The following is an 11,977-nucleotide window of genomic DNA, read 5'->3' on the forward strand; positions in this document are numbered from 1 at the left end:
GAAACTTGTGAAATCCACATTGATACCATTGGGCTGCAGGGTTCCCAAGCGGAATATGAGTTGCTGTTCCTGCAACCTTCGGGTGGCATCGTTGTGGCACTGCAGGAGGCCCAGGATGGACATGTCGTCTGAGGAATGGGAGGGGGAGTTGAAATGGTTCGCGACTGGGAGGTGCAGTTGTTTGTTGCGAACCGAGCGTAGGTGTTCTGCAAAGCGGTCCCCGAGTCTCCGCTTGGTTTCCCCGATGTAGAGGAAGCCACACCGGGTACAGCGGATGCAGTATACCACATTGGCAGATGTGCAGGTGAACATCTGCTTGATGTGGAAAGTCTTCTTGGGGCCTGGGATGGGGGTGAGGGAGGAGGTATGGGGGCAAGTGTAGCACTTCCTGCGGTTGCAGGGAAAAGTGCCGGGTGTGGTGGAGCTGGAGAGGAGTATGGAGCAGACAAGGGAGTCACGGAGAGAGTTGTCCCTCCGGAAAGCAGATAAGGGTGGGGAGGGAAAGATGTCTTTGGTGGTGGGGTCGGATTGCAGATGGCGGAAGTGTCGGAGGATGATGCGTTGGATCCGGAGGTTGGTGGGGTGGTACGTGAGGACGAGGGGGATTCTTTTTTGGTTCTTATTGCGTGGACGGGGTGTGAGGGATGAGGTGCGGGAGATGTGGGAGACACGGTTGAGGGCGTTCTCGACCACCGAGGCGGGGAAGTTATGGTCCTTGAAAAACGAGGACAACTGAGATGTACGGGAGTGGAATGCCTCATCCTGGGAGCAGATGCGGCGGAGGCGAAGGAATTGGGAATAGGGGATAGCATTTTTGCAGGAAGGTGGGTGGGAGGAGGAGTATTCTAGGTAGCTGTGGGAGTCGATGGGCTTGAAATGAATATCGGTTTCTAGGTGGTTGCCCGATATGGAGACAGAGAGGTCCAGGAAGGGGAGAGAGGGACATTTCCACTGCATCTTTTCCAACCTCAGGATGCCCTTTATAGTCAGGTCATGTCAGGAAGTAGGGAATGTGGCAGCCAGTTTGCACACAGTGAGCTCCCGCAAAAAAAAATCTAGATATTGATCAAATAATCTGTTTCACCGACGTCAAAACCATAAGAAATAGGAACAGGAGTAGGCCATTCAGCCCTTTGGATCCACTCAGTCAGTCGGTAGGATCATGGCTGATCTGGCATTCTTAACTTCTTTCCTGCCCTTTCCCCATAGCCCTCGATTCCCAACTGATCAAGAATCTATCTCATCCTTACGACGAGTCAAAATACAGAGCTTGGTGACATGGTGCAATGAGAACAACCTCTCTCTCAACATCAGCAAAACTAAAGGGTTGATCATTGACTTCAGAAAGAAAGGAGGGGAACACAACCCCATCGACATCAACAGAACTGAGGTTGAGAGAGTGAAGAGCATCAAGTTTCTCAAAGTGACAATAACCCCGAAAAGCTATCCTGGACTTCCCACGTAGAAGCGACAATCAAGGAGGCACAGTAACACCTCTTCTTCCTCAGGCAGTTCAGGAAATTTGGCATGTCCATAAGGACCCTCACCAATTTCTACAGATGCGCCATTTAAAGTAAACTGTCTGGGTGCAGAACGGCCTGGTATGGCAACTGCTCTGCCCAGGACAGTAAGAAGTTACAGAAAGTTGTGAACACAGCCCAGACCATCACAGAAGCCAACCTGCCATCCATGGACTCCATTTACACGGCTCACTGCTGCGGAAAGGCTGCCAACATCAAAGACTCATCGCACCCCGGTAATGACCTCCTACAACCTTTTCCATCAGGCAGAAGATACAGAAGCTTGAACACACGCACCAACAGGTTCAGGAATAGCTTTTCCACAGCCATTATTAGACTGAGGAATAGACTCTCTAGCCTCAAATAACGCTGATCTTGCTAACACTGATCTCACCTAGCGCACACCCTATGCTATGCCTTTGTCTAAGTCTTTTTGATCTGTACATTCTTTTCTTACTGTGATCTGCCTGTACCGCTCGTAAACAATGCTTTTCACTGTATTTCAATACACGTAACAATAAAATCAATTAAATATACACAAGGACTCTGCTCCCACAGCCCTGTGGCAAATAGTTCCAAAGACTCTCAACCCTACAAGAAGAGAAATTCATCCTCATCTTAGTCTTAAATTGGTGCCTTCTATTTATTCATTCACGGGATGAGGGCATCACCGGCTAGGCCAGCATTTTATTTGCCCATCCCTAACTGCCCAGAGGGCAGTTAAGGGTCAACCATGTTGCTGTGGGTCTGGAGTCACATGTAGGCCAAACTGGGTAAGGATGGCAGTTTCCTTCCCTAAAAAGGACATTAGTGAACCAGATGGGCTTCCCCCACCCCCGAGACAATCGATAATGGCTTCAAAGTCATAACTAAATTAATTCTCTCAATTCCCATGAGGGGAAACATTCTCTCAACATTTACCCTGTCAAGCCCTTTAAGCTCACCACCACCTTCTCAAGGGCAACTAGGGATGGACAAGAAATGCTGGCCAGCCAGCGACACCCACATCGCACAAATGGATAGAGAAAAATAATCCTTGATGTTTTAATGAGATCACTTCTCGTTCTTCCAAACTTGGATAAATACTGGTTGACTTTACTTCCTATTGCTGAGGAAAACAGGTATACTGTCCAATCTTTTCATCGTACACTCATTAGGACAGCCAGAAGAATAACATTTTATTCTTAAAAAGGAAATATCAATTATTCCTTTGTGAAAAATCAGGCAATGACCAGGCAAGTGAACCTGGATTGCTGGAAATATTGCCATGTAAAATGCATGAAAGTTCAGTTACAAACTAAAGTTTTTAAGGTGACTGCTGAGTACAAGACAAAAGCTTAACAACATGTCTCTCATTTTTAACAAAATGCTTGGTCTGTACACTGAGTCCTCACTTAATGTCGAAAATTAGGGCATTAAGTGGAGGGACTTTAATTGAATCACGGTTTCCCATAGGAATCCATGTTAAAAATCAGAGTTAGGTTAGGCTCCTATGGACAATATTTTGCTCAGTAGAAACAATGCACAAGTTGATAAACTATACTCTATGCGTACAGTACTTTGGAGTTCCCAGATGAAAATCTTGAAAAACAAAATAAATATAAAATAAACACTTGACAGTTAGGTACTTCAGAACCTTTCCCAGCGGAAAAAAAATTAAAATATTGTTAGGTTGAAATTGTACACTTGCCCAAATTCTTGCATTTGTCAACAAAATAACCTTGAATTTAAAATATACTTAAACATATCAGAAACACGACAAATTTGGTAACCATAGAATTATTAAATGTGATCACAATTAAGCAACTGTCCCTTAAGCTTCAAGATTTGATATGATTTGTTTCAATACTGTCATGTGTACCCAGGTACAGTGAAAAGTATTGTCTTATGTGTTTTACAGACAGATCGTACTATACTAGTGCATCAGGGTAACAGAGCAGAGTGCAAGATATAATGTTACAGCTGCCAGGAAGGTGCAGAGAGAGATCAACATTAACATTAAAGAGGTCCGTTCAAAAGTCTGATAACAGCAGGGAAGAAGCTGTTCTTGGATCTGTTCATGCATGTATACAAACTTTTATATTTTCTTTGGGTAGAAGGGGTCTCTGTTTCACGTCTCATTATAAGATGGAATCTGACAGTGTAGCATTCCCTCAGAGAGATGGCTTGTTTTTCTCTTTCCAGATGTTTTAATGCTCAGTCTCTGGTATGAAACTTGGACATTCAACCATCTGGCTCAGAAGCAAGAGAGAGTGCTATTAACTGAGCTACATCTGTTCCAAAAAATAACCTCAATGGAGGAACTGCAGTACAGGAGAGTCCTTGGCCTATCAGATAGGATTATCATTCAACTGAAATAATGAATGATTAATCCTTTCAAATCGATGCTGTAGGTTTCCACAAAGAAGAGAGTGTGACTCAGAACCTCTCTCTCGAATTGTCTCATTCATACTTGTCTTGTTATCTATTCATTAAATGATGGAAGAATTTGGCAGATAACCTGTCTAAACTGTTATGGGTTTCCAAGTCACTGGCTTGATAAATACAACATCTTTTAAAGTACTCAGGTGACTGGAGCAGCAAGATCCCACAAATGATCGTGTAGTGAAGTTGGTTCAAAACTAAAAATTCTGACATTTGCAGCACAGAAGGGACCCATTCGGCCCTTCGTGTCCACTCCAGTCAAAAATCGAGGAGGAGATCATTGGCAAGACCAAACACAGCCTGGGTGGCTGCTTTGGGGGAAACCTCTGCTCATAGTAATGACACCAACCTCCCATTTGCCATTTCAATAAACCCCCTTGATCTTTCGCGCTAATATTTCCGTCCAAGGCCTTCTGCAACATTCCAAAGAAGCACAACATAAGGTCCAGGCATGAGCTTCTCTCACGAATTTACCCCAACTACATACCAGGCCTTAATATCACATAATCTACTATGACACACAACTCATTGCTAGCCACTAATAGCCCTCATTAGCAGATATTCATTCTCCAAGGCTAATCATTATCCATTCCATGGTCTGTCCAACTGTTTCTCTCTCTCTCTCTCTTTGGGCTCTATATTCACCTATCATTCATTCTCTACCCCCTCCCCCCACCCTATCTCCTACATAAAAACCAACATTATCGTCATTATCATCAGTTCCAAGGACAGGTTACTGGACCTGAAACATTAACTGATTTCTCTCGACAGATGCTGCCAGACCTGCTGAGCATCTCCGGCATGCTGTTCAATATCTAGGAGGACCTCATGGCCTGAGTGGCCAACATCTGCTCCTTCAGCTCACAGTCTGATAGGAGAGAGGAGCAATGAGAGACAAGAGTGAGGAGAGTGGTTCACTGAGCTAAGAAAAATACATTTATGCTAATGCTGAAACTCTCAAATTAGGCAAAATGTGAAAAAGGCATGCAGAAATAATGAGAAACAAATACAGTGCTAGCATCAGCCACTTACAAGCACATTATTTGAGCCCAAACACGACATATGTATATGAATGACCTGGTGGTGATTCGGGTGCCCTGTTACCATAACGACTCTACCACTCAGACAGAGCCGTGGAATACAATGCTCGTCTAATTTTGACTCATCACATAGTCTTCAAATAAAGTTTCTGATGTATCCAGTCTCATTTCTCTCTTCTGACAAAAGGTTGGATATTCACGAATTACTAACCACCCCCAAAGCGCGCGCGCACGCACGCACACACACACACAAAAGAACCGAACAAATATAATTTTCACTGTTGAGAAATCAGGCTGTTGGACTGTACTCAACACCTGCTCCCACAAATAGGGCACATTGCGAACAAGCCCATCGATACTTCTCAAAAGAGAACACTATCTGGGGTAGATGGGAACTTGGTGTAACCAGATCAGACATAATCTTATTGACTGGTACAGCAGGCTCAAGAGGCCGAGTGGCCTAATTCTGTCTCTAATTCTTATCTTCAGAATGGGGCATGTGTAAAAAGAATTAAAACACACAAATTAGCAGCAAAAGAACATAAAAGACATAGAAGCGGAGATAGGCCATTCAGCCCATCAAGTCTGCTCCATTATTCAAAGAGATCATGGCCGATCTGATGATCCTCAACTCCACTTTCCGGTCTTGGCTCCATCACCCTCAATTCCCTTAGCAATTAAAAATCAGTCGGTGTCAGCCTTGATTATACTTAACAGCACAACCTCAATAGAAAGGAGATTCCTCCTCATCTCGGTCTCAAATGTGTGCCTCCTCATTCTGAGATGATGCCTTCTGCTCCTAGACTCTCCCACAACAGGGAAACAAGCTTTCCACATCAACCATGTCAAGTCCCTCAAGAATCTTAAATATTTCAATTAGGTCATTTCTATATTCCAAGGTGTACAGGCCCAATCTCTCCTCTTAAAACAGCCCCTCCATACCTGGTGTCAGCCCAGTAAACCTTCTCTAGACTGCCTCCAAAACCAGTATGGGGTGAATATCTGTTAAAATTTTAGTTTAGGCCCACACACCAGACCTTGTTACCACATCTCCTGCCATTACACACGACCTATTGTTAGTCACTAACAGTCCCCATTAACAACTACTCACCCTCCCAGCCAGATCGTTATCAACTCCTTTGTCTATCCAACTGCTCTTCTCTCTCTTTGGGCTCTATCCTATCATTTACTCCCTACCCCTCACCCCCTCCCTATTTTCTGCATATAAACCAAATATGTTTTCCCATCTACCATCAGTTCTGAGGAAGGATCTTGATTAACTTGATTTTTTTTCTTCACAGATGCTGCCAGACCTGCTGAGTTTTTCCAACAACTTCTGTTTTTGTTACTGAATAGTTAGTCACATTGCATCTGAGATCTATGATGTCTCTTGCAAGATATCTTGCAGGATTTCTGAAGAAGGGTCTAGGCCCGAAACGTCAGCCTTCCTGCTCCTCTGATGCTGCTTGGCCTGCTGTGTTCATCCAGCTCTACACCTTGTTATCTCAGATTCTCCAGCATCTGCAGTTCCTACTATCTCTGAAACAACTTAAGAGTAAGTTCACATCACTACAACTCTCAGAGTAACAAACACCAGAACCAGAAGCAGAGCTGAAGAATGATTAGTCCTTTATATCCTGAAGTGTGCAGCTTAGCTTGTGATGTCAGTTAACCCTTTACAAAAGGTCATAACTACCTAATGCAACACTGTTAAACCCCTTAAAACTGAGGTACTTCACAATATGGTTAATTCTTCCAGATTCCAGACAGTATAGTCCTACTCAAGATAACAAGGTGTGGAGCTGGATGAACACAACAGGCCAAGCAGCATCAGGAGCAGGAAAGGTGACGTTTCGGGCCTAGACTCCTCTTCAGACTCAATTTGTTTCTTTCATTCATTTACAGAATGTGTGTATCACTGGCCTAGCCAGCATTTACTGTCCATCTGGAATTGCCCAGAGGATGATTAAGATACAAAGACATTGCTGTGGGCCTGGAGTCACATGTAGGCCAGACCGGGTAAGGATGGCAGTTTCCTTCCCTAAAGGAGATCAGTGAACCCGATGGGATTTTCCTGACAAATCGACAATGGATTCATGATCATAAGATTCTGAATTAGAGATTTTTGTTGAATTCAAATTCCACACCTGCCATGACGGGATTCAAACTCGCGTTCCCAAACCATTACCTGGTTCTCTGGATTAATAGTTCTAGTGATGATGCCACGAGACCATCGCCTCTCCAGGCCATAACCTCTGGCTCAGTTCCCACAAGGCAGCTCCGCAGTAACTTGCTGCTGTGATTTGGTGGGAAGGCAGATGGGAAACCCTGTGGAAGAATCCGCAAATCAGGAACTGTCCGTCGTATTTGCTGCTACAGCCACGCTGGGATGTGATTCAGCGATCATTCCCACTGCACAAGTCTACCAACAGTGTAGAGCCAAATGTGCTTGACTAATACTAAACCCGCCCTCTAGGTTCCACCTGCACCAGCATCACCCGGCCCCAGAAGTCTCTCCCTATTGGCTTAAACGTCCCATTCTACAAGTCGCTCATCAAGGAAGCTGATGGAAAAGCCTTGCTCCAACCCACACTTGCCCAGACCAATCTATTCAAGGAGCGTTGAAGATGTCTCACCAACTCGACAGATGATACTTTCCCACTTTGTAACATGGAACCTTGTAGAAATGTACAAAGCAGGCCATTTAGCCCACCAACGCTAGTGGTGGTTACATACCATCGGCACACCCCTGTTTCCAATGATCGTTGGCCTCCGGCTCAAATCCTCCCTCTTCATGATGCAGGGAGAGTAGATGATCAGAGGGACCAGGTAAAGTGCTACTAAGAATCCAAGATATGCAAAGAGTAGAAAAATCTGAAAAACTGAAAGCAAACGAGTGAAAATTATTAACTGGCAAGACAGAAAAGGTCTTTGAGACTAAACAGATGCCGATTAAGACAATGGGCCAAGACTTTACTGGTACAGTCATGGCAATACACCTTTAAACTGCTGATCCTCAAATGACTTGCGCCTCTCCACCATCAGCCTTCTAGAAATGGCAGCATAAAATAGTCTTAGTTTACATCAGGTGTTCATTAAATATGTCATGAAAAGTTAAGGCTGACACTCAACAACATTAGGATCTTTTTAAATGAGACTTGTATTTCTGCCTTGGCCCAGAAAAGTAGTAGTTGACATTTTGAAGTCTCATTTCTCTTGCTTTGAAATAGTTGTTAGATTGTTAAAGATATCCAATTTCTTCATTCTGTCTTTATTTGCTCTCTCTGTTTACCTAGTCTGTCTTTATCTCACTTCATTTTTCTTTCTGCATCTGACATAACTAATTCATCCCATTTCTCACTCTGTTGTTCCTCTGTTCCTTTCTCAAACCTGCAATTTCCTTGTTAAAGATGACAGATGGCTGTTGTCATTATTCAGAGAAGCTTCAAGTACCAGTGGCTCTCGCTGAGCGGTTAGCAGCTCACAACTCCCAGCAAAGCAAACTGCCAAACTCACCACAAAGTTAGGACAGAAACCTAACTCCCAAGACATATGGCAAGACAGAAAATCTGTTCCAGAAAAATCTAGGCAGACGGAGAAGTTAGGTGTTAGGATAATGAACCCAGTCATGCAAGGATCAACAGGCGACTACATACCAACTTTCTCTGATCGGGCAAACTGCCCAGCAATGAGCCAGGCCAATATTGTAGCAGCAGCAACTGCGCCAATGTGCAGGAAAGGTGCCGTAGCCTGTTGGAGTGGAAATAAAACAAAAAACCATCAATCTCACAGTTCACTTTCTTGCTTAGTCGATGGTGATCTGGAGTGTGCTGCGTGGTGGACAAAGTTTCAACAGTAACTTTTCAGAAGAAAAATGGATAAATAATTGAAATGGGGAAGATTGCAGGTCTATGCAGAGAGTGCGGGCTGACTGGCGAGGCCTCTCGAAGACAGAAGATAAACTGAAATAAAAGCAAACTATGTGGAGGTTGGGAACAAAAAACAGAGAAAAACACTGACATACTGGAAGCTGACAGCATCTGTGGAGACAAGCTAGCACAGGCAAAGCAACACAAATGGCCTCCTTCTGTGTTCAATCATTCTCCGATTCTCTGAAGGCCATCCATTGTAATTCCACCACATGCAAAATGAAGTAGAAAATTAACAAGCAGAGCACAGCAGAGAGAGGGTGGGCATGATAATGAAATGTCACTGGACAACAATCCATGTTAATGCTCCAGAGTTATGGGTTCAAATCCCCACTGCAGCTGGTCCAATTTGAAGTCAATGAACAAATCTGGAATTGGAGGGCTCTTGTGTTCTAGTGGTCAGGAGGATTCCCATATATTCAAGAGGGAGCTAGATGTGGCCTTGCGCCTAAAAGGTACAAGAGGTATGGAGAGAAAGTGGGAGCGGGATACTGAAAGTGCATGATGAGCCATGATCATATTGAATGGTGGTGCAGGCTCGAAGGGCCGAATGGCCTACACCTGCACATATTTTCTCTGTTTCAAGTCTCACCTGCTCCAAAGGTGGGTCATAACATCTCTGAAACATGAAAATGTGGAACTGAAAGCCAGTGATGAATGTCATTGACTGTTGTCAAAACCTAATTGGTTCACTAGTACCCATTAGGGAAGGTTATCAGCTGTCCTTAACTGGTCCAGCAGATATGACTCCAGACCCACAGCAACATAGATGATTCTGAATTGTCTTGTGAAGTGGGCCAAGCAAGTCACTCAGATTAAGACACTTAGGATGGGCACCAAATTCTGGGGTACATGGGTTCAAATCTCTCCATGGCAGATGCTGAAATTTGCCCTCAATAAAGATCTGTAATGAAAAGCTAGCCTAATAGCGACCATGTAACTACTGTCAACAAACATCCTTTAGCAAAGGAAATCTGCCATCCTGACCTGGTCACAGCCTACATGGGGGAAGAAGGGTCTAGGCCCGAAACGTCAGCCTTCTTGCTCCTCTGATACTGCTTGGCCTGCTCCTCTGATACTGCTTGGCCTGCTGTGTTCATCCAGCTCTACACCTTGTTATCACAGCCTACATGGAACTGCAGTTCACAAAAACGTGGTTGACTCTTAACAGCAATTAGGGATGGACAATAAATGCTAAGCCAGCCCACGATACCCATTTCTCACAGACAAGTAATAATCAATGCTGGCCAGAAAGAAGAGAGAGAAAGGAATACTTACTTGGAACGATATGAGAATAATATCCCATTCTTCATTCCACAACTGATTAACTGAGATCACGGCGACCAGAATAGCTACCAGCACCACTGTTAACCCAACCTAGGAGAATAAAGAGAAGTTAGCATTTTGCATCAACTCCCATAGGTGGTCCATACAATCAAGGGGAGGATGATTTGAAAGCGCAGGGTTCTGCAGGGGAATTAGATGGAGTTTAGAAAGCAGCAGTACAATGTCCTCAATTGCCAAAGCATGAAAGTTTTGGGAATCTAGGAACAGGAAGAAGAGGCTATTCAGCCTATCCAGTTTCTTCCAGAATTTCACGAGAAGATCGTCGATCTGTACCTCAACTGCATCGATCCACCTTGGCTCCGCACAATCCTTGATCCCCTGAGCCAATATTTTTTAAATAAAACCAATCTTTGCCTTGAAAGCATCAACTCCCAACATCCACAGCCTTTACAAACGGAAGGTTTGAATTATATCGAGGTTGGAAAGGCTAAGACTTTTTTCACTGAAGCATAGGAGATTGAGGGGTGACCTTATAGAGGTTTATAAAATCATGAGAGGTATAGATAAGGTGACTGGCAGGTGTCTTTTGCAAGGGTGGGAGATTTCAAGACTAGAGGGCATACTTTTAAGGTAAGAGGAGAAAGATTTTTAAAAAAAAAAAAGGACATGGGGGCAATTTTATTCTAAACACAGTGTGGTTCATGTGTGGAATGAACATCTAGGAGGAAGTGGTGGATGCAGGTACAGTTACAACGTTTAAGAGACATTTAGATAATTTCATGAACATTAAAAAAAGGCAGGTGGCACGGTGGCTCAATGCTTAGCACTGCTGCCTCACGGTGCCAGGGACCCGGGTTCGATTCCAGCCTCGGGCGACAGCTTGTGTGGCGTTTGCACATTCTCCCAGTGTTTGTGTGGGTTTCCTCCCACAGTCCAAAGACGTGCAGGTTAGGTGGATTGGCCATGCTAAATAGCCCAGAGTGTTCAGGGATGTGTAGGTTAGGGGTATTAGCCATGGGAAATGCAGGGTTACAGAGAAAGGGTAGGGGTATGCGTCTGGGTGGGATGCTCTTCAGAGCGTCAGTGTGGACTTGTTGGGCCAAATAGCCTGTTCCCACACCGTAGGGGCTCTATGAAAGGCTTACAGGGATACGGAACTATTTTAGTTTAGGATTATGGTCGGCATGAACCAGTTGGACCGAAGGGTCTGTGTCCATGCTGAATGACTGTACACTAAAAACTTGTCAGACAGACTGTGAGCAGTACCCAAGGTTTTTCTAAGTATATTAAGAGAGAGAAGATAGCTTAGTGTCAAGAGAAATGGATTTGTCTTGCACATAAAACTAAATTAATTTGAAACGCTGACCTAAGTAGTGACACCCACATCCCACGAACAAATTTTTTTAAAGAAGGCAAACTGGCTGCCTAATTATTTTGTACTGCTCTTCACAGTGAGAGAGAGGAGGGTAGAGGAACATAAATGGGAAGAAAATCCAAAAGTAATCAAGGCAAATAACTTAAAGGATTGAATACAATTAAAACCAGTAGGTGAAGAAAATACTGGGACTCATGATTAGCATGTTTCTGGGACCTGTTACATTCCATTCCAGGGTTAGTACAAGAAGAAGCCGTCTCCAGCTGTGTGTCGGTCTGAAACTTCAATTTGAACCGAATCAGAAAGCAAAGTTAAAGAAGTTAAAAGGTTGCAACCTGGCTCCTCATACAGGGTCAGGATGGGATGGGGAGTGGGGGGTGGTTGGTGACCTACCAGAGAGAC

At 44.1% G+C, this 11,977-nt stretch overlaps 3 protein-coding genes across 7 annotated transcripts in view; all 3 read right to left on the reverse strand.

The window, feature by feature from the left end:
• The window catches only part of LOC109913774 (glycerophosphodiester phosphodiesterase domain-containing protein 5-like), a 309,738-nt gene extending 299,441 nt beyond the window's left edge, over positions 1 to 10,297 (reverse strand). For both annotated transcript variants that reach the window (XM_048598468.1, XM_048598469.1), the window contains exons 1-3: positions 10,192 to 10,297; positions 8,641 to 8,734; positions 7,721 to 7,866 (exon numbers count right to left, since the gene is read on the reverse strand). In XM_048598468.1, coding sequence (XP_048454425.1) covers positions 7,721 to 7,780 — 60 coding nt within the window. In that variant the 5' untranslated portion in view covers positions 7,781 to 7,866; positions 8,641 to 8,734; positions 10,192 to 10,297. The remainder of the gene's footprint in view (positions 1 to 7,720; positions 7,867 to 8,640; positions 8,735 to 10,191) is intronic.
• Positions 1 to 11,977, reverse strand: part of dgat2 (diacylglycerol O-acyltransferase 2) — a 659,593-nt gene that overhangs the window by 606,233 nt on the left and 41,383 nt on the right. The gene's annotated exons all lie outside the window — the stretch shown is intronic.
• Positions 1 to 11,977, reverse strand: part of LOC109928510 (kelch-like protein 24) — a 393,202-nt gene that overhangs the window by 362,183 nt on the left and 19,042 nt on the right. The window lies entirely within an intron of this gene.

Source organism: Rhincodon typus, chromosome 6, assembly GCF_021869965.1.
Source record: "Rhincodon typus isolate 14 chromosome 6, sRhiTyp1.1, whole genome shotgun sequence".
NCBI classification, from domain to species: Eukaryota; Metazoa; Chordata; class Chondrichthyes; order Orectolobiformes; family Rhincodontidae; genus Rhincodon; species Rhincodon typus.